Raw genomic sequence first — 22,656 nt, forward strand, 5'->3', positions numbered from 1 at the left:
GTATATTAGGTTTGGTTAAAGTTTGTAGATTTTGTTTATTTATTTATTTTGATAAAAATATATATATAAAATGTAGATCAAAATTAAGAACGTAACAAAAATAATTATGCAAAACGAATAAATATCTCAATAGTAGCAATTATAAAATATTTTTAGTCCATCAATGATATATTAGTATATGTTATTTAAATTATTTTTTAATAATCTTAAAAATAGACTGATATAAATAAATATTTTATTAATTTTAAAATATATATTATGTTGTATTATTGTGTTTTAGTGAGATGATTATTTTTAACATCAAAACTGTTTTTTTTGTGACATTTCCTTTTATGATATCACATTATATATAAAATATAGTTTCATAAAATATATTTTGTTTCCTTTTATGTATATATAATTTTCGTTTTTAACTATATCAAATGTTCCCTGTTTATTATATATGTTATTTGAAAAATATAAAAAAGAAACTAAATTAAAATTTTAACTGGCATAAATTGTTAAAAAGTTTTAATAATAACAATTGGATATAATATTTTAATTCATATAAGGGTGTCATTGTAATAAACCACTGTAATAATTAACGTGAGAGTGCCACATATGAAACTGACTTATATGTTATTTGAAAAATATATAAAGGAAACTAAATTAAAAATATAACTAGCATAAATTATTAAATAGTTTTAATAATAGCAATTGGATATAATATTTTAATTCATATAAGGGTGGCTTTGTAATAAACCATCGTAACAATTAACATGAGCGCCACATAGGAAACTGACTTCTCAAATAATATTATAAAGATGTGGTACAACTAAGTTTTTCAATTTCACTGCCAAAATACAAATATGTACAAACTTGTACAACCTAATATTTGGTACAACTACGTGTTATTGAAAGAACGTAGATGTACCGGTTAAACCAGTCACACTAACTTTCTCGTAGTTATACTGGTTGTACTATTTATACTGATCATATTAATCTACTTTCCTTTTAATTTTGTGTCTTTTAGGGTTTCATTTTTTGATGGAGGTATATTTCTATTGATAACATTAAAATCTTTTCCAGGTATGTGTAATGTCTATAGAAAATCATAAATAAAATCATTGGTATGTCATCCCTTCGTGTCGAAATATGTAAGTTTCACCATGTTTTTATTGTATATATGTGTTTACAATTTCTTTATTTCATATCTTATTTTTATATCCATATAAAGAAAATAGGTGTTGGGAACTGCTGAATCGGAAAAATTGGGTGATATCATATAGCTTTGTATCGGCTAAGTTGGGTGAGAAATCTATCACCTAGTGTTAGTTATGTTTCTTATTACCTTTTATGATTTTTTTTGTTTTTTTGCAGCTCTTACACCATCACATAAGTTTGCATCATTTACCTTATACTTGTAAGATTTGTTAACTTGTTTTTCCACTTAATTTTAGGAAAACATACATGAAATTAATATATTTCATTGGGTATCCATATGAAAAAAAAACAATCAAATAACCAAATTGGTAAATATTTAGATAGATTCCTTATTATTTTAATATTTTTTGGGTTTTTTTTTTGCAGTTTTTACACCATCTCATAAGTTTGCATGATCTACTTTATACTTTTAAGGTCTGTTAAGTTCTTTATCCACATAATTTTTGGAAAACATACATGAAATGTATTCTAAAAAAATTGATGATTTCATTTTATTGGGGTAAACTTATCTTCTTATACAATAAAACAGACTTGACTCTCTCCTCGTTAAACCACGTCATCAGGTAGGAGAGGGCAAATCTAGACACGTGTGGCAGCATCAGAGTCCCTGCGATTTTTCTCCAAAATTATGAACGCCGTCTAGGTCTTTGCAACGTATCACCCTCCATAACTCTGAGTTTTTTTTGATTACTCCACTCCGCCCAGTTGCATTCATTCAACCGCTTCGTTTTCCACCGTAACTGGCTGAAGCCTCCACTATAAATGTTCTACCTTTCTGTGATGTTTAGTTCAACTCAAACGAGATCCAGAATAATACTCTTTCCTACCAATCGATTTCAATGGCGGGTTATCCCTGATTGATTGATTAGATCTTTCTCATCACTGATGCTTGATTCATCTCCCTTGTGATTATAAATCCTTACTTTTCAGCTAAGGCGAATTCGAGTGTAGGTATTCCTTGGGTGAGGTTTCAAGACGTTGGAGTATGAAGACTTAAAGCTCTGGTCGTGTTCTGACGGCGCTTTAACAAATACCTAGGCCGACTCTCCGTGTTCTTATTTTACGGTGGTAGAGTTTAGATTTTCAATCAATTGGGCGTTTATAGGCGAAGGTTTTTAAGCAATGCAAGCGAGTGAAATATGATCTAGAGGCTCAAGGCGACGATTATTGAAGTTTTTTCAAGCACCATGGATGATGTTCTAGAACTGGAACGAGGATTGCGGTGGTGGTTTCGCCGGAAACGAGATAGCGATGACGTCACATCTCGAGATCTCTCTAGATTAGCTTCTCTTAGATTACACGTGTAGGTCACTAAAATTGTTATTGAGCTGTAATCTTAATTTAGGCTTCCTCCTTGCATTGTAATATTTACTTACCCGTTTGGGTTTAATGAAACGGTATGGTTGCCGGCAAAAAAAAAAAGAGATATATATTATGGAAGCCCAAGATATATTAATGAAAAGCCTGGCTTAATGAAAAGCTTTCGCCGACGAGTTGTGGCGTCCATCTATGTTCCTCTGAACCACTCCGACGACCCGTTGGTGTAACCGTCAGCAGATGCATTCATTCAAAGGAATTAATGCTGCCTTAAAACACCAATGATCCATTTCGCCAACTAGGTTTTATTCAATGCACCCTCTCCTTGCTCAATTTCTAGCCCTTGCTCCTTCGATTTACTCTAATTTGATTCTGTAAATATTCATGTCAGGCATCAAGAATTCAATCACTCGAACAGCCTCTTTACTATTTTTCACTCACAATTTGTTAGTCACAAAGACAGTAATTAGCGATGAAAACTTCTCAACCTCTTGCTTTTAGACTTGAGTCCGGCCATTGTTCTCAGAACGCATAACATCAAATGGTGGTGAGTTAAAGGGCCTCTAGATGCTCATAATTGATGAAAAGGTAGGTTTTGTTTTTTTCTTCTCCACTCTCTTACCATCACTCTATATATACTAATATTGTATCTCATTTCTTAGCTCTTGACCCTAGAAAGAAACAACCTTTTTGAGGTTATAAAAAGCTTTGATTCTTAATAGTGTTTCTGATTATACAATTGAAGAAGAAGAGTAAGGAAACCTACATGTTCTATTGAAGTTGTGCAAGCACCTGGATCATTCATTGGGAACTTATTTTCTCTCAGATCTGCAAAAACGCACATTAGATCTCTTACACTTATCAGTGTTAGATTCCTCAAGACAGTGATTTCTTCAACCTAATTTAGTTCCCACTAGAACGACAGGCACGTTAGGGGCATAATGTTGCAGCTCAAAGGCCCACTGCAAAAGAAATTTGAACCAGAAGCACATGAGATGGTGTGTGATAAAATTGCAGTGAAACTGAAGTGGAAAGAAAGTTTAAACCTTTTTACCAATGTTCTCAAAGCTAGGCCTGCTGATAAGAGAGAAGGCAAGAATAAAAACATTTGCTCCTCTGTAACTCATCTAAGCCTATTGTAATCTTCTTGACCTGTAATATAATAAAACACCAAAGAAGATACTCCACAATATTCATAATAAAACACCAAAGATACTGCCCAAGATTCATAATCTGTCTGATTATAGTTTAAAAAACATGAACGAACTCTAATAGTGAATTCAGGAAGCAAACTTTTTTTATATCATATGGTTGACAAAGACAAGCTTAAGAGTAAAGACCAAGATCGACAGTTTTGCGATTGACTACAACATTTGCATAGATATTGTCGAACACTGCTGGAACATATATAATCCTGTAATAACAAGGAAAAATTCACCAACAAAAGCCAGTAAAAAGACAGTTCAATAGAGAAAGAGATGGATATAGTGGGAAAAGTGTTGCATGAGTAGGAGATAAGAAGACAAGTTTAGCCTACAACTTCATCTCAAACAGTGACGCACATTATAGATGTTGTTGTTGTTGATACTGATGCTGCAGCGAAAGAAGCTGACATTGATTGAAATATGAGAATGATACTTTGAGTTAGCTTCGCTTTCACTTTTTGTACTACTGGATAAGTATAGAAGGAAACTGAGACTTAGATGGAAAGTTGCAAAATTTTAAAATCTTAGAAAAAAAGAGTAAACTTTAATTTCAGAGGCAAAACTATTTTGAATGCATAGACTTTATTTCATCTTAATTGTAATATCATAATAAATCAACTTAAAAAAAAAGACTTTATTTCATCTTTTTTTGAACAACCGACTTAATTTAATTATTTTTAAAAAATTCTTGTATACCCATTTCTTCAATAGGACATACAAAACTCAAAGGTCCAGCTTTTTTCAGAAATATGAGTCGACAGACACTCCTTATGGTACTATCCATAAAAATTAATAAACCCCAAAACATAATCGTCCTAACTCAATTGTTTTCATTCTTATTAACAAAAGCAACAACTCAACTCAACCAGAAGTCCACAAACTAACGTCAAAACCTCAACAATTAACACGATGCCCAGCTACCTAAATTTGGGGGCCATAATTCAACATAAAATTTAAAAACACCACTTGCTTGGCAAGCAAACCCAATCTACTTTAAAATACAACAAAGTACAAACGACATCACAACCAATTGTAAATTCATGTAAAAACAAAACATACAAACCCGACGCGTAGCGCCGGAATACCACTAGTGTACACATAAAGAAGTTGTACAACTGAGGTAAGTTTAAATTCTATGTGGTACAACTAGTTTTTTCGATTTCAATACCAAAGTCATGTAGACATAAAGAAGGGGTAAAATTAGTATCAATTTTAAGAAGTTATTCAAAAATATGTATCATTTACAACTGCTGATTTATATTATTTACTAATTAAATGTAATTTAAAAAAAAAAATACTTGATTAAAATGATTTATTTTGGTAAATAATTCTTAATTAATATTTTTACTTATTATTTGTATTACTTGTTGCAATTTTGTTTCTTTCTAATATCTATTATTATATTGATAAAAAACTAAAATTTTATAACTGTTGATAAGAATTGTATTAATACATCATTATAAAAACAATTATTTGCAACAAAAAAAACACAAAATCATACATCAAACCCAATCTTTTTCTTTTTTTCCGGTGACTCGCGTTTTTAGAGCAATGGTTGAAGAATTTTCTGGCTCCGCATCTAGCTTTTCGGCCTCGAGACCAAAAAGATGAAGATGATTTTTTTTCCGAAAATCGTAAAACTAGTATAACTAGTACAACGTATAAACGTATCAATTCCAAATCAAATGTTATTAAAAATATACTATTCATATATTTGACATATGCAAGCAGGGGTGATTATACCAATATGTCTTATTGGTTCTACATCATTCTCTTTTCTAGCATCTTCATATGTTGGAAACAATAAATAAAGGAAATTGTACATCTCATAATTAAGTGATGTCATTTCATAATTTCTCAAAGCCATGTCATCTTTATTTTGGTGAGAATGAATATTGTGACGATGCATAAAAAAATCACTTCTCAAATAATATATATGAGATATTCAATCCGTACTAGTTGTACTAATTCGAGTTGTACTAGTTGTACTAGTTTGATTTATACTAGTTATACTAGTTTGAATTGTACTAGTAATACTTTGCGTTCTTCATTATCTTGAATATCGTATGGAAAAATGAAATTTGATTCTGGATAAGATATAATTGATTAAATATGACTATGGGTTGATCGATTTGAGATAAGAAAGAGAAAATTAGTAGATGGTTGCATAATTTTTTTTATTTTGTTTTTTAGTTAAAGAAATGAGGAAGAAGAAGGAGATTGGGTCAGGTTTCTTCCTTGTTTTTTTTCTGGCACTAATTGGAGACATAGTTTCTCAATGAGTGATACGAAACTGGAGAAATAGATGACATTCAAGATTGATTGTTGCCGAGTTTGATTAGTGATGGGAGATATAGGGAGATCGTGATTTTAGTTTGTAGGTTTCATTGGTTATGTCGAAGACCAAGAAATTGGGGATTTAGGGCTATTAAAATGAGGGTCGGGTTGGGGTAATGGTTAATGGGTGGGTAGAGTGGTTGGATATGTAAATATGTTGAAGTTTTATGGTTTATTATGGTATTTTCTGCTTAGTTTTGATTTATTTTTAATTCATTAAAAAATAAAAATAGAGAGAGTCTATTCCAAAAATTTTTGTGCCCTTCTGGTCCATCCCAACATTTGATCTATTTCAAAAGCAGGTTGAACTGGACATTCATTTTGTCAGGGAAAAAGTTGTGATTCATTTCAATATGCCGAGATCTTCACCAAAGGGTTGCCCACTTTGATCCTGAAACCGAGTTCAGCAGCTGTTTGTTTTTGTTGAAATAGCTAGTAAGTTCAGTTACCTGCAACAACAGTTCAACGTCTAAGAACCCTAAAAACCAAACCAACTTGAATACATGCTTTTTGTTACAGAGAGAGATCAAAGAAGATTGTGAGTGATTAATATAAGAATTATAATTTTGAAGGTTTTTATAATACCACAAAGAAGTTATGAAATTTTGTACATTTGATATAGTTGATTTAAACCCCCCGTTTTTCACACAAAAAAAAAAAAAAAAAATCTAACATGTGCATCTTTTAATACAGTAAAGATAGATCATAAGCAAATAAAAATTCACAAGACACATAATTACTTGCGCCAAAAGGAATAATCTTTGATATGTTTATTAACTCTGTTTCCTCTTTAAATTCCATCACTCTCTTTTCTTTCAGTCCCAAGTTGTGGTGATGACTCTCTGTTATGAAGCCCCTTCATTTCTCACCTCCCTCTCCCTATCTCTCTGTTCCTGCTCACGTAGATTCTAATGAGCATTAGAATATATATTACGATATTTGTTTGAAGAAACTATAGAACTGGTCAGGGGTCATATTCAACTTCCTTACCATTCTCCTTGGAGGACGCATAAGAATCTCCCTAGTTGCAGGATTTCTCCGTCTCTCATCATAACTCAGCCACCCTCCCCCTCCCATACACTGTTCTGCCTGATAATCATAATTGTCCAAAGAAAACGTCTAAACCAAACCCTAAACTAAGAAAAATATAAAAGATCACATTCAGTATAGTTAACCTCTTCTCTGGCACCTCTGTGTCATGTCTCCTCTCGTCAAATCTCCAACTCGGAGTAGGATGATTGAAAACAGAGTAAACTTAGGTTTCACATCAACCTCTTAGCTTCACAACAGAGTAAACTCTATGTTGAGTTTCCTTACCCTATTCTTCTGCTGTTGAGAGAATATCGACTCTGTTTCACGGCTTCTCCTCTGTTGCATCTCATCATCTCTCTGTGTCTGTTGTATGTATTTGATCACGAATTTGAACCGCTTTGTTCTCTCTTACACTTGATTCTAAGTATTCCTGAGAAAAAAAATAATAATTCGGATTAACTCTTTTGATTCATTATACTACAGAACAGAGTAAGTTGTTGTACTGTTTTTTTGTTACCCTGTTCTCTTCCCAGGATCTTGTATCTCTATCGTATCTAACAACTGGTGACCACCTCCCTGATCCACTAGGCCGAGTTTGTCCCTATGAATCAACAATAAACGGAACGATAAATCACCCTAATGCAAGAGCATAGCAATAGATCTTTCTCGACTCTGTTTCCTTGACTATAAGTGAAACCGTGTACCTTGGTTTCTTTAGTGGATCTAGACACTATTTCATTGCTTCTCATGTGTTGCATCAAAGCATCGCTCAGTCTCTGTTGTTCCATTTTGTCTTCCCAGAATCTTGTATCTCTATCGTATCTAACAACCGCTTTCTCCCCTGATCCACTCGGCCTCATATCCACAGTTTCTCCCTGACAATAAACAATAAACTGAACTATAAAATCCTTACGCAAGAGGAGCATAACAATATGTTCTTTCTTGACTTTGTTTCCATGGTATCATTTGACTTCTATCATCAAATCTTCACATAAGAAACTTAAAACGCCAAATCAAAAGGTTATTGTGTACCTTCGTTTCTTCAATAGATCTCGACTCTGTTTTATTGGCCCTCCTCTGCTGCATCTCAGCATTTCTCAGTCTCTGTTTTTGTATTGTTTCATTGGCTCTCCTCTGTTTCATCTCAGCATTTCTCACTCTTAGTTCTTGCACTTTCTTTTCCCAGTATATTGCATGTGCAATCGGATCTCTATCCGGAGTTGCTTCCTTTAAGAATCAAAAAATTAAATCATAATGATTTAAGTATTTCTCGACTCTGTTTCCTGTTACCATGTTCTCGTCGCGGAATCTTGTATCTCTATCGTATCTAACAACTGCTTTCTCAACAGACCTCGTCCCTGATCCACGAATAACGATAATGTCTTTCTTGACTCTGTTTCCATGGTCGCTTTGACTTCTATCATGAAATCTTGCTCTAAATGCGATACTGTAAGGAACAATCTAAGTGAAACTAAATCTCAGTAAGAGCATCAGCCGAATAAGGTACTAGCAATTCTCTACATTTTTTTAGTTTTTGTTGCAAAAATATATGACCAAAATAACATTTTTTATTTTGAAAATTTTAATTTTATTTTATTTTTTTAAATTTGAAATCACGTCTCCAAAAACACGCTCTCTAACTTTAAACCCTAAACCCTAAACTCTAAACCCTAAACCTTAAACCCTAAACCCCACCTCTTAACTCTAAACCCTAATATCTAGATTAATTAACCATATATGTATAAATGTATATTTACTTCTTTTGATAAAATATTTAAATCCATTTTGGTTATTTTTATTTTTTAAATCTATATTTATGACAAAAACTTTTTTAGGTCTACCCTAGAAAATTTCTCATAAGTTATTGGTTACCTTCGTTTCTTCATTGGATCTCGACTCTTTTTTATTGATTCCGGATCTCTGAACTTCTTGCTGATTGTCTAGAGCATCTGCCATTTTTCTGAATGCCAACTCTGTTTCCGCTTTTGTTTTCTGTTAATCTTACCCACTCTCCCCTCTCAAAAAATCAAATTAAAGAACGGTTTAATTGCATGGGAATAAGTAAATATATAGTTAGGTTTAAAATTGATGAACAAAATTATGCGGTGGAGGACACAAGACATGAAGACAAATCTCTTAAATTGATTTTCTATATTCACAAATATTAACTTAAATCGGAATTTTTTTTTTTTTTACAACAAATCGGAAATTTATTGATAGTTAAAATAGTTATATAAATTTCCACATAATTCTTTTATACTTTATTTCCTTATCTAGCTTTTTATAACATTTCAGTTTTTTAGTACGAATATAGTTAATATATAATACTATGGTTAAGGTTTAGATGAGTATATTAACTATAATCATTGAAAGCTCTTGTAATGATGTGTTTTTAATTCGTATTTGAATTAAATAATTGATTTGGGTTAATGATCTAAATAATTCTAGGTTTCAAAAATATATTTTTATAAATCCAAAACAGAAATATAATATAGACACAGTGAAACCACTCGTAATTCCATAATCAACACAAATACAAAATGATTTAAGGTTCAAAATGCTATAAAAGTTGTAATCTGAAATGTCTATCAAGAAATCACAGTGAGGGGATTTCATCCCTTACCCACTTTGACGTTTCAAGATTTATTAGTCCAAAACAAACATTTCATATTTGAAAATAACAGATTTTGTAATTACTTAGATGTTATTATACATATGCATATTTAATTACTTTTCTGCTTTCACTTTCATACAGAAAATGGCATAGGATATAAAATGAAATTACGATGATTTGCGAAAAGAGCTTGTATAAGATGTTTCATAACAAGAAACAAACTTACAATAATAGTAAAGATCGTCGAATCGCCTTCAAGAGAAAAGTTCCGGATCAAGACAATGACAAAAGTAAAATTTTCTCTAAATGATTTATTGTGTCATTTTATACTTTTTATCCCCTCCCGCATTAAGTTGTTCCTATTCCATGGATTCGTAAAATAACAAAAATTAAACAACACATTTTGTTTCTAATCACTTTCTTGCAACATAATAGTGTGTGGACTCGAATTCTTACCTTTAAATTTAGGGTAAGTTTTTTAATCACTAGGGTATGACTGGTTTTCCCGCTACCACCCGCAAACGCAGCTTTTGCGGTTGGTAGTTTGCAGGTGGTAGCGGTTGTTGGCGTTTTGCAACAATCGCTCAAACCGCTCCAAACCGCTCCAAATCGCTCTAAACCTCATAAATTCAAAAGCTGGTTCCAGCTAGCGTTTGCGGTTGCGGGCGGTTGCGGGAGGATAAAGTTTTTTTTTTTCTAAAACAATTTAAATACAAAAATAAAAATATTCAATAAAAAATTTAAATTAGAATTATAAAAATACTAAAATATATCTATTATATTTTAATTAATATTATAAAACTTTAAAATGAAAATATTTTCTATAATTTTTAAAAAGTTTAAACTATAACTTTCTAAATATAAATTTTATATTTATTATAATATTATTATTTTTGATATTTTATAATAATATAAAATGTAAATATTGTTAATTTATTATTTAACCGTTGTTGCGTTTGGTAGTTAACCAGTCATAAGTATCCCGCAAACGCACCAATTTCTAACCGCAGAACCAGTCGTATAAATCTCTTAAAACCGCTAGAAACCGCAACCACCCGCATCCGCAAACTCCCGCAGCCGCAACCGCAACCGCTGCGGTTGAACGAGTCAGGCCCTAAATCGTCATAAATTAATCATACTTTTTAAAAATTGACTATAGTAAATCATTGACTTTCTTCACACAACGATATTTTGTGGTTAATTCAAATTACATATATAAGGGAATTGCATTATGTTTCATCAATCGATTTAACGAAAAATACATATACAATTTCAAAATTTGTCATCAAATAGGAATTATACATGGAACATATTTTGCGGTTAATTCCAATTAAATAAGGGAAATGCATTAAATTTCACAATTCGGTTTAACAAAAAAATAAATATCCTTTTTTTGTTCAACCCAACTTTCGTCAAAGGAGAAAAAATAGTTTGGCCCAATTCACAGCCCATTACAGATGCAGGACGGCGAAGAGATCGTTTAGCCAAACCGTTGGTTTGGAGATTAAAAGATCGAAAAATGAAAAAGAAAAAGATCGGAGAAAACAGAGATGAGAGATGGTTGACGTCTACCACAACATCAACGATCTCCTTAACCATAGCTCTGTTATCGATGGCAACAAAATATACTAATTTCAAAGAATTTCATCAAATGGGAATAATTATACATGGAAATGTTTCATGAAATGAACTTATTGATGAATTGATCTATTATTTACTTTGTCTATTCTTTACTGTTGATACTTCAAAACTTCATATAAATGTGTTTTAACCTAAAAAAAAACTTATTAATTTAAAAGAACTATGTTAGAATATATCAAAAACACAATACATCACTTATATACAGTAATAATACATATGTTCTTTATCGAACAAAAAATATAACAAATTGTTTTTGAGCATACAAGAATATTGAAGTGAATTTCTTGATGATGACAATATATTTAACTGAACTAGTTTCAGAATAATGTGATTGCTACTTACTATACTACATTTTCAGAATTATATCTAGCTACAATTTTGCACAAACGTAGTCTTTTGAAGTAAATTTATTAATTTAACCAACCGAACTAAAAACAACAAGACTGAAGCTACGAAAACTTATCATCCAATACATTGGTTCCCAGAGTTGTCAAGTAACTGTATGTGCTTCATCTTAAACCCATCACCCTCTATGTTCTTAAACCCGAGTTCTGATAATGCCTCTTGAAGAAAACCAATTAAAAGAGTTCCTATGATATTCTTCTCAAAAAGTAATTTGAGAGAAATTTTTTTGGTTTATTAAAATCATTATAAAACAACTTCTCAAAGTTACAATTATTCAGAAAAATATTATTTCTTCAATATGTATTTTTTCTTCTGAGTTCAACAACTACTTTGTTATAGTGAAACCAACAAATTAAAGATGTAGGTCTTTTCGTGTTTGAAACAATTGCCTTAGCATCTCGATACGGCATCTTGATGCAAAATTCACAACATCTAGAAAATCAAGATATTTCAGATGCCAAATATGTTAAAATTTGGATGAAGCATTTGCATATCAAAATCCAAAAGACTTTAAATCCATTTCATAAAGATATAAAATAGAACTAGTTTATATTAATAATTATTATTAGATATAATTTTGAAATAATAAAATAATATTATTCTCAAAACCAAAAATCATTTTGCAAAAAAAGAAAGACGTTATCTCGCCTAAACCGCAGAATTACGTTTTCCCGCCAAAGCCAAATCAAACACGTATTCCGCTAAAAAAAAAAAATTTGCTAAAACCGTAAAATCATGTTTTCCTACTAAATTCGAAAATCACAAAATCAAAATTTTCCACCAAAACCTTTAAATCAAGTTTTTCCACCAATTTGTTTCCCCCAAAACGAAAAAAATCGTGTTTTTCCACCCAAACCGCAAAATTAAATTTCCTACAATAAGTGTAAAATCATGTTTTTCCGCCAAAATGAGTAAAAATAATTTTAGATATATTTATTTGAATATTGTAATGAGGAAAAAATAATCATGTCTTATTGGTCTTTTTAACTAGTAGTATTCAAATGCTATTTTAAATTAAAACAAAAAATGTAGCATCTAGATGGTGCATCTGAAAGGAAATATTAACTAAAAAATCAGAACATTTGGATGCAATAGCTAGATATTATTTTCAGACGCTACATCTAGATGATGCATCAAATACAAAAACGAATATGGCCATAATGTATATGTATTGATTTCCATCAGTTGTTTCACCAAAATTTACATTGCATTTCAAAAAGATCAGTTCTAACCAATGAAATTATAACTTAAATAATACTTATATGCTTATTTCTCTTAGGAAAAAAAAATACAAGACCTAGAGCATACAAGAATTGTACTTGGCTACTATTTATTTTCATACCAGTGTGGTTGAAATTGACTAGATTACCTTTCGGAACTGTAGTTAGCTATTATGTTAAATGTTGTCTACAAATACGAAAATAGTTCACAAAATAGCAATAAAGTTTATGTTGTCCACAAATAGATTGAAACTACGAAAAGATTGACCTAAATCATCCCAACACATATCGTTTTCTTGCGCCCCAAACAATCTGATTAGTTCTCTTGGGTTTGTCTCAGAACTCTGTTTTCTCCTAAAACCCATCGCCCTCTTTTCTTTCAATCCCAATATGTGGTAATGCCTCTCTGAGCTGATCCACGTTACTGGTTAGAACTCTCGGTTTCATCTGAAAGAAGATGAAAAAAACATCATGTGAATATCGTACCTATATTGCATAGAATTATAAAATGCGATTGAAAAAATCTTTATGATTCAATACCCGCTCAAGACGCAAACGAGCCTGCCTCCTCTCATTATCTATCTGTCGTCTACGTTCCTCCTGCGCTTTCTCTTGAGCCTCTCTGTTCTGCCTCTCCATATCTGCCTGTTGTTGTAGATTCTCTTGAGCGTTAACGTTGTGGTTCTCTGGAATCTAGTTTGAAGGAAAAGAAACTAATTTATTCAAGGACTCAGGATCAGTAAACCAGATTTGGCTGAGAACATGTAAACCAAATGAGAATTCACAGTAAAAGACAGAGTAAACTCTGTTTCATCTACTAGTAAAGAACATAATCAAGCCATTTATTAGTTTTTTTTTACCATCAATCTTTCTTCCTGCAGATTATTTTGAGCCTCTCTCCTCTGCTTGTCAATAGTTTTTGCCTGAAAATTAACATAGAAGTGACTTAAAACAGTAAATCAATAGTATAAAAGATGACATTTAGTAATAGTTACCCTCCTCTCTCGACTTGGACCATAGCTTGACTCAGTTCGCTGTCTTTTCTGATCCTGAAGAAGAGACTCAGTTAAGTTTTTCACATTTGGCTGATCAGAATAGTATAGTAATTTATATGCAATCACCTGACGCATAGCTTCTGTACTATCCCCTTCCTTTGAATGTTTAAATTTACAAGTTGAGCCGTACTTACATTTTCCTCCCAGAAAAAACTGAACGAATTGCATATAGAAGAAGCAATCTGTTACCTCTTAAATGATATTACAAAACTAGAACAAGTTGTTCCTTTTGCTAGCATAAGTGAAATGCATAACGCTCAAAAAAATATTGTTTTCTTAACTACCTATATAATATACTCGCACCTTACATTTTTGCAGACTAAGCTCCTTTTGAATCTCCTAATAAGATGTCAAAAGCAGTACGCCATAAGGAACTTTTCAACTTAGAATAAGCTAAATAGATAATGTTATTTCTCACCTTTGGATGATTGAAACGACAAAATTCTCCGAAGTCACATCGACCAGTTTTAAGATAAAACGAGCAATCTTTTTCACCGGGACGAACTGGATACTCATCTTCTTTCATCCTCCTAAATGTATGTAAACATAACATGATTATTCACTATACATCCAAATTTTATTTTATCATTAGATACATAACCAACAAAACGATTCAAAATGCTATAAAAGTTGAAATCTGAAATATCTATCAAGAAATCACAACTATGAAACCACTAGTAATTCCACACTTGAGGGGATTTGATCCTTGACATGGACTAGTATGGTAAATTCTCAATACGGTGGAATCGAATCAGGCCCGGCCCTGCATGTTTTGGCGCCCAAAGCCCAAAAACCTATAAATTAGTGTTATATGTAACAAGCAAGGATCGAATCCACTGCTTCTTTCCCCTCTCCATGATATAAGTTGTTTTTACCACTACACCACAATCAATTATTATCAATTTGCTGCCCTTTAAATATAGAAGATAATTTGGCACCTAAAACAAGAGCTTTACCAACTGTAACCCAGGACCGGCTCTGGGTTGGGCCTCGGCCCGGCAAATACCCTCGGGTTATTTTTAAAAAAGAGACTCTAACATCTCATGTCTCACGACAACATATTTATAATTTACTAGACGTCATATATGCATATATAATTACTTCCCTAGCTATTTTCACTTTCACACAAAAGATGTTAAAATATATAGAATCAAAATATTATGACTTGTGAAATGGGTTCGTATAAGATGTGGATCTCTTGATAAACCGATGGAGTTTTTTTATCATCCAATCAACAATTTTTATTGAAGTTTCTTAGAAAAAGAATTCAATTCTAAAATCACTCAGAACATGCAATTATTTCATAACAAACAACAAACTTACAGTAATAGTAGATTTCGTTGAATCGCTTTCAAGAGCAAAGTTTCGAATCAAGACAATGAAAAAACTAAAATTTTCTCTAAATGATATATTGTGTCATTTTATACTTTTTAACCCCTTCCCCCCATTTATGTTTTTTCCTATTACATGAAATTCATAATTAATAAAATCTATTGCAATATATATTGAGAGGACTCAAATTCTTACCCTTTAAATTTAGGGAAAGTTTTTTAATCACTAAATCGCCATGAACTAGTCGTACTTTTCAAGAATTGACTGCAGTAAATCATTGACTTTATTTACATAATGATATTTTGTGGTTAGTTCAAATTAAATAAGGGAAATGAATTAAATTTCACAATTCGGTTTAAAGAAAAATAAATATCCTTTTTTGTTCAACCCAAATTTCGTTAAAGGAGAAAAAGTAGTTTGGCCCAATTCGCGGTCCATTACAGATGCAGGACGGCGAAGAGATCGTTTAGCCAAACCGTTGGCTTGGAGATTAAATGATCTAGAAATGAAAAAGAAAAAGATCGGAAGAAACAGAGATGAGAGGTGGTTGACGTCTGCCACAACATCAACGATCTCCTTAACCGTAGCTCTGCTATCGATGGCAACAAAATATACCAATTTCAAAGAATTTCATCAAATTGGAATTATACATGGAAATGTTTCATAAAATGAACTTACTGATGGATTGATCTATTATTTACTTTGGCTATTCTTTACTGTTGATACTTCAAACTTCGTATAAATGTGTTTTATCCTAAAAAAACTTATTAATTTAAAAGAATTATGTTAGAATATATCAAAAACACAATACATCACTTATATATAGTAATAATACAGATGTTCTTTATCGAACAAAAAATATAACAAAATTGTTTTGAGCATAAAAGAATATTGAAGAGTAAATTTCTTGATGACGACAATATATTTAACTGAACTAGTTTCAGAATAATGTGATTGCTACTTACTATACTAAATTTTCAGAACTATATCTAGCTACAATTTTGCACAAACATAGTCTTTTAAAGTAAATTTATTAATTTAACCAACTGAACTAAAAACAACAATACTGAAACTACGAAAATTTATAATCCAACACATTAGTTCCCAGAGTTTTCAAGTAACTGCCTGTGTTTCATCTTAAACCCATCACCCTCTATGTTCTCAAACCCAAGTTCCGATAATGCCTCTCGAAAAAAAACAATTAAAAAAGTTCCTGTGATAATCTTCTCAAAAACCAATTTGAGAGAAATGTTTCTGGTTTATTAAAATCATTATAAAACAGTAAGTATTAATGTTTATCAAATGTTCATTAAAATTACCACTTCTCAAAGTTACAATTATTCAGAAAATATCGGTTCTCCAATATGTACTTTTTCTTTTGAGTTCAACAACTACTTTGTTATAGTGAAACCAACAAATTAAAGATGTAGGTCTTTTCGTGTTTGAAACAATTGCACTAGCATCTAGTTACGACATCTGGATGCAAAGTTCACAACATCTTGAAAATCTGGATATTTCAGATGCCAAAAATGTTAAAATCTGGATGCAGCATTTGCATATCAAAATCCAAAAGACTCAAATCCCTTTCACAAAGATATAAAATATAACTAGTTCATATAAATAATTATTATTAGATTTAGTTTTAAATAATAAAATAATTTTTTTCTCAAAACCAAAAATCATTTTGCAAAAAAGAAGTTTTTTCGCCTAAACCGTAAAATTATGTTTTTCCGCCAAAACCAAATCAAACACGTATTACGCTAAAATAACAAAATTGAATTTTTTCGCCACAACCGCAAAATCATGTTCTCCTACTAAATTCAAAAAATAAAAAAATCAAGTTTTTTCACCAAAACCTTGAGATTAAGTTTTCCGCTGAAACGAAAAATCTTGTTTTTCCATCAAAATTGAAAAATTAAGTTTCCTGCAAAAACCGTAAAATTTTGTTTTCTCGCCGAAATGAAAAATTAATTTTAGATATATTTATTTGAATATTACAATTATTTTATAATTCGATGAAAAAAGTATTTTATTATTAGGAAAATTAATCATGTCTTATTGGTCTTTTTAACTAGTAGTATTCAAATGCTAATTTAAATTAAAAAAAAAACGATTTAGCATCTAGATGTTTCATCCGAATGGAAATATTAAGTATAAAATCACAACATTTGGATGCAATAGCTAGATATTATTTTCAGATGCTACATCTAGATGATGCATCAAATACAAAAACAAATAGAGCAATAATGTATACTAGATTTTGATCCGCGCGTCCGCGTGGGTGTATTTTAAAAAAAATATGATGCTATTTATTTTTTTATGTCACTGTTTTGGGTTGGGCAAAAACCTCGAATTCGAAGAACCGAACCGATCCCAATCCGAATAAGTAGTACCAAATCCAAACCGAAATTGATTAAATATCCGAATTATTCAAAATTTTGGTCTTTGAAGAGCTGAAAGTTAATCCGATCCGAACTGAAGTATTTTGGGTATCCAAAATAGATTTATATACTTATATGTATTAATTATTTTTAGATTTAATATATATAAAAACATCCTAGATATATATGATACTTTTAAGTTCATTTAAATACTTGAAAATATTTGAAAATATATACAAATAATCAAATGTAAATATCTAAAATAGTTAAAATATACTCAAAACTCCCAAAATACTTAAATAGTTATTAATTCTCTATCCAAATATTTAAGCCAAACCAATTTATATGTTAAATTAGGTACTTTGGCATATGTTATTCAAATTTATATGCAATATATTCTATTGTTTATAGTTTTTTTAAAAAATTAAAGCATGTAATAAATTTTAATTTTTTAAAAATAATTTAAATTGGTTATCCAAATCCGGACCGAATTCTCAAACATCTGAACCGAACACGAAATCCCAAACAGATCCGAAAATGAACCCGAACGCTCACCCCTAATCACTATTATATATCCTATATGTGTCATCATAGGTTACAAAAACATGTGTTATCATATAATTAATCGTATTTTATACGTACCCTCAAATAAGTAATCTTATAATTAATAATATTTTGTACGAACAATCATATAAATAATCACATATATTATATTTTTAAATTTCAATTGGAAATATAAAAACCATAATTTAAGTTGGTGTTTGAAATTAGGCTTTGTATTGTATTTTTCTTATATATATTGAAAACATTTTTATAATGGTTATTGGAAAATATGTTAGTAAAAATCAATTTTTGAATATATGTATATTTTTGAATGAATTTTTGATATAAATTAATTTTAAATTTTTATTTTGATTTGAATATGTATATCAAGTAGCATAAGTCCATTACTTTTTTTTCCTAACTTACTTCTATCCATGTTTTCAAACAAACACTATTTTTTTAACTGCTATCTATGTTACAAAATAAAAACTTAAAGTACTTATAGATTTCCACAGTTGTTTCACCAAAATATACATTGCATTTCAAAAAGATCAGTTTTAACCAATGAAATTATAACTTAAATAATACTTATATGCTTATTTTTCTTAGTAAAAAAAAATACAAGACCTAGAGCATACAAGAATTGTACTTGGCTACTATTTATTTTCATACTAATGTGGTTGAAATTTGACTAGATTACCTTTCGAAACTGTAGTTAGCTATTATTTTGCTCAAACGTAATCTTTTAAAAGTGAATGATCAAGCGACCTAACACAACAACACTAAACAGTTACAAGATTGAAGCTACGAAAAGGTTGACCTAAATCATCTCAACACATAAAGTTTTCTTGCGTCCCAAACAATCTAATAGTTTTTTGGGTGTCTCATAACTCTGTTCTCCTAAAACCCATCGCCCTCTTTTCTTTCAATCCCGATATCTGGTAATGCCTCTCTGAGCTGATCCACGTTATTGGTTAGAACTCTGGGTTGCATCTGAAGAGAAGATGAAAAAAACATCATGTGAATATCGTACCTATATTGCATAGAATTATAAAATGCGATTGAAAAAATCTTTATGATTCAATACCCGCTCAAGACGCAAACGAGCCTGCCTCCTCTCATTATCTATCTGTAGTCTACGTTCCTCCTGCGCCTTCTCTTGAGCCTCTCTGTTCTGCCTCTCCATATCTGCCTGTTCTTGAGCGTTAACGTTGAAGTTCTCTGGAACCTAGTTTGAAGGCAAACAAATCAACTTATTCAAGGACTCAGGATCAGTTATAACCAAAATAAGAACATGGTATTGTATTGGTCAGGTCTTGTTTCTTTACCTCCAATCTCTGTTCCGTTTGACTCCCTCCTTCACCGGATTGAGCATTGGGATCAATTCTCAAATTTTCCACCTTCCTCTTCTTCTGTTTATGTTCCTCCAGATCATGAGCTTGCCTCTCCTGTGAATTAAGTCAAAAACAGAGTAAGGTGCTCATCTCATATTCTCTGTTTCATTTACTTACAATAACTCTCGTCTGAGAATTAACATAAAACAACAAACAAATGTAAAGATTTAGCTTAGTTACCCTCTTCCATGGCCTAGAGCTTGACTTGGCTGCGTGTCTTTTCTTACCCCAAGTTGTATCCTGAGTACCAAAATTAAAATAAAACGTTAAATGACATGGTGAGAATAAAATTGAAAGTTTGGCTGATAAGAATAATATAATAGTAACACACAACCTGACGCATAGGTTCTGCTTCTGCACCATCCCCACTCATTGAATGAGTAAATTTACAACCTGAGCCGTACTTACAGTTTCCTTTCTGAAAAAACTGTAACACGTAGAAAAGGAAGTTGCTTACAACACAAGTAACCAGGGGAGCGGTGCTAAACCAGATAACATGAATCTATTGTAGATTCTTGTCACCTCTTAAATGAAAGTGTTACTAACTCTATATGGACAATGAGCTTAATTCTCGTTTTCTCTTACAAAACTAGGCTAAGTTGTGTTACTTTTACTAATCATAATTAATCAATTTTGAGAACTGTACCTTACAAATCTGACGGCTAACCCACTGTGAAAGCACCTATTTAAAGATGTTTTTTTTTCATTAAGGAGACTGAAACTTTTACTTAGACAGAAAGTAACGTAATTTGCTTTCTTTCTCACCGGTGAAGGAGGATGGTTGTATCGGCACTTAGGCCCATAGCTACACTGCCCAGTTTGTAGATATTGTCTACAATCTATTGCGCCTAGATCTCTCTGAGGAAGGGGTTTCAAAGACAATAAACCATGAGGAAATCTTGAAAACTTAGGTCCATAGCTATATTGTATACTCTTTGTTTGTGTTCTCATCTCACTCACCGGTGAAGGAGGATGGTTGAATCGGCACTTAGGTCCGTAGCTACACTGTCCACTTTGTAGATATTGTCTACAATCTCCTGCACCTGGATAGGGACTCGGTTGCACCATGCCATGTCTCATCTGATTTCGATGTATCAAAGAATATAAACCATGAGAAAATCTTGAATCTAGACACAGTAAGTACTCTTTCTTTGTGTTCTCACTCACAGGTGGATGGTTGAATCTGCAACTTAGTCCATAGCCACAAAAACCGTTTTTCAGGTAATAATAACAATCTTCTACACCGATGCGAACTGGATACTCACCCAATCCATGTCTCTCTGGTTCATTCTCCTGAGAAAAACCGTTTTAGCATAATGATAAAACCGCAGTAAAGAAACAGAGTAGTGAGTTCTTGGTCAGTTTCTTTACCCTCTTCTCTGCCCCGGATCTTGGATATATTTCGTGTCTCAGATCAGTTCTAACATTAGATTCGCTCGGACCTGAATCCGGATCACGTCCCTGAGAATCGAAATTAAAAGCAAAAAGCTTGAGTCAGAACATCTCTGTTTCCATGGCGACTTCGACTTCTCTCAACAAATCTTTATCTAGATACTATATATTATGAGTAAAAACAAAACGCGAAATCAAAATGGATGTAAAGAAGAGAGTAGATTATCGTTCAGTTTCTTCGTTTTTACCTCTGTTTCTTCAATGGATGTCGACTCTCTTCTCGTATCGGTTTCTTTAGCCTCTTCGTCTCCCTTCTCTAGGTTCTCTCTGTCGCTCATTGCGCTTGTGTTATCTCTTTTCTAAGCGCCTCTTGTTTGTTCTTCTCTCTGGAAATCAAACCAAAGAATGGGTTTTGATTCTTTAATCCAAAACTCTAAAGTTCGTTTTTTGACAATATAGTTCCCATAACAGTATCTTTACCACTTCATTCGTTTATTTATATGGTGGCGGGAAAATGTTTTATTGTTTTTAATGTATTATGTTTCTTTAACAGCTATTCTGTTAAGGTCATAGAGGAAAAATAGTAAATATTCTTACGAAACATATATATACTAGTTGATGTCCCGCACATTGTGCGGACTAATATATCTTAATATCTATATATCTAATCATTTTAATTTTAAGGTTTATTTTTTTAAAATAATAATAACAAATTAGATACAAATTTTCAATTAGTATTATAAATTATAAAACTTTAACATTAATATCGGTAATCGGTGTATTAAATTATATTCTTTGGTTTCATATTTTATTGATGGGATCTAGATTTTGAATCAAAATCTTTTTTTTATAGTAATAGTTAAATTAGAAAACTTGGATTTGAAATAAAATACTTATTATATTTGAAATGAAAAGAAATCAAATGACACTAAAAGGATTATAAAAATCAGAACTCATAAACATCAACAAAATAACGATAATTTAGGAGTGTTCAACCCAGTAAAATTGAACCATTTAAAATAAAACCAAATCAAAATAAATAAAATAGTTTTGATTTGGTAGTATCGAATAAACCGAATGGCTGTTCCTTTTAAGAAACCACAGTATATAGATATTGTTCAATATATTAATCGATCCAACCAAATAAAGCAAAGAAACCGATTAATTAAAATATATTAGTATATGTATATATAAATTTTATAATAATATGTATTTGATCAATATTTTCAATAAGAATCGGAGAAACTGACTATAATATTAGTAATTAAAATCATAAACTAAATATAAGATAAAATTAATTATGATATTATTGGTAATATCAATTGTTAATATCTATTTTAATTAAATGTCTTAAATATCATGACAATTATATATTAAAATATTTTTTTAAAATAATAGTGTGTATATATATATATATATATATATATATATATCTGTAGAATATGTTAATGTTGATTATTTACTTTACTATCATGATAAATATATAGGTATCAAAATAAAATGTAAATAATAATATTAATTAAACAAATGATTTATCCTAAAATCATGGAGAATATGACAATAATTAAATTTACTAAAATCATGG

The 22,656-nt window shown here is 31.1% G+C and overlaps 2 protein-coding genes and 1 long non-coding RNA gene across 4 annotated transcripts; all 3 read right to left on the reverse strand.

Moving 5' to 3' along the window:
• Nucleotides 1–368: 368 nt before the first annotated feature.
• LOC111199216 lies at nt 369–8,769 on the reverse strand. Of its 2 annotated transcripts, none has more exons than XR_002653127.2 (5): nt 3,575–8,769; nt 3,419–3,482; nt 3,287–3,348; nt 2,962–3,191; nt 369–2,892 (listed from the first exon to the last, which is right to left on the reverse strand). It is a non-coding gene; the product is annotated as an uncharacterized LOC111199216 (long non-coding RNA). The 2 variants fall into 2 exon arrangements; XR_007326557.1 differs by having other exon boundaries at nt 3,567–8,769.
• A 4,559-nt stretch (nt 8,770–13,328) lies between these two features.
• On the reverse strand, nt 13,329–14,104 carry LOC111207981 (putative zinc finger CCCH domain-containing protein 9). The gene is made up of 4 exons (XM_022706634.1): nt 13,970–14,104; nt 13,835–13,897; nt 13,515–13,667; nt 13,329–13,421 (listed from the first exon to the last, which is right to left on the reverse strand). Exons 1-4 carry the CDS (start codon nt 14,102–14,104, stop codon nt 13,329–13,331), a joined length of 444 nt encoding a protein of 147 aa, XP_022562355.1.
• A 4,776-nt stretch (nt 14,105–18,880) lies between these two features.
• Nucleotides 18,881–22,226, reverse strand: LOC106434705 (zinc finger CCCH domain-containing protein 33-like). The gene is made up of 11 exons (XM_022712577.2): nt 21,320–22,226; nt 21,051–21,140; nt 20,847–20,972; nt 20,640–20,759; nt 20,445–20,537; nt 20,326–20,361; nt 20,014–20,106; nt 19,860–19,919; nt 19,614–19,733; nt 19,373–19,513; nt 18,881–19,278 (listed from the first exon to the last, which is right to left on the reverse strand). Exons 1-11 carry the CDS (start codon nt 21,407–21,409, stop codon nt 19,186–19,188), a joined length of 1,062 nt encoding a protein of 353 aa, XP_022568298.1. The 5' UTR covers nt 21,410–22,226; the 3' UTR covers nt 18,881–19,185.
• Nucleotides 22,227–22,656: the final 430 nt, after the last annotated feature.

The sequence above is a fragment of the Brassica napus genome, chromosome C7 (genome assembly GCF_020379485.1).
Source record: "Brassica napus cultivar Da-Ae chromosome C7, Da-Ae, whole genome shotgun sequence".
In the NCBI taxonomy this organism is placed as follows: Eukaryota; Viridiplantae; Streptophyta; class Magnoliopsida; order Brassicales; family Brassicaceae; genus Brassica; species Brassica napus.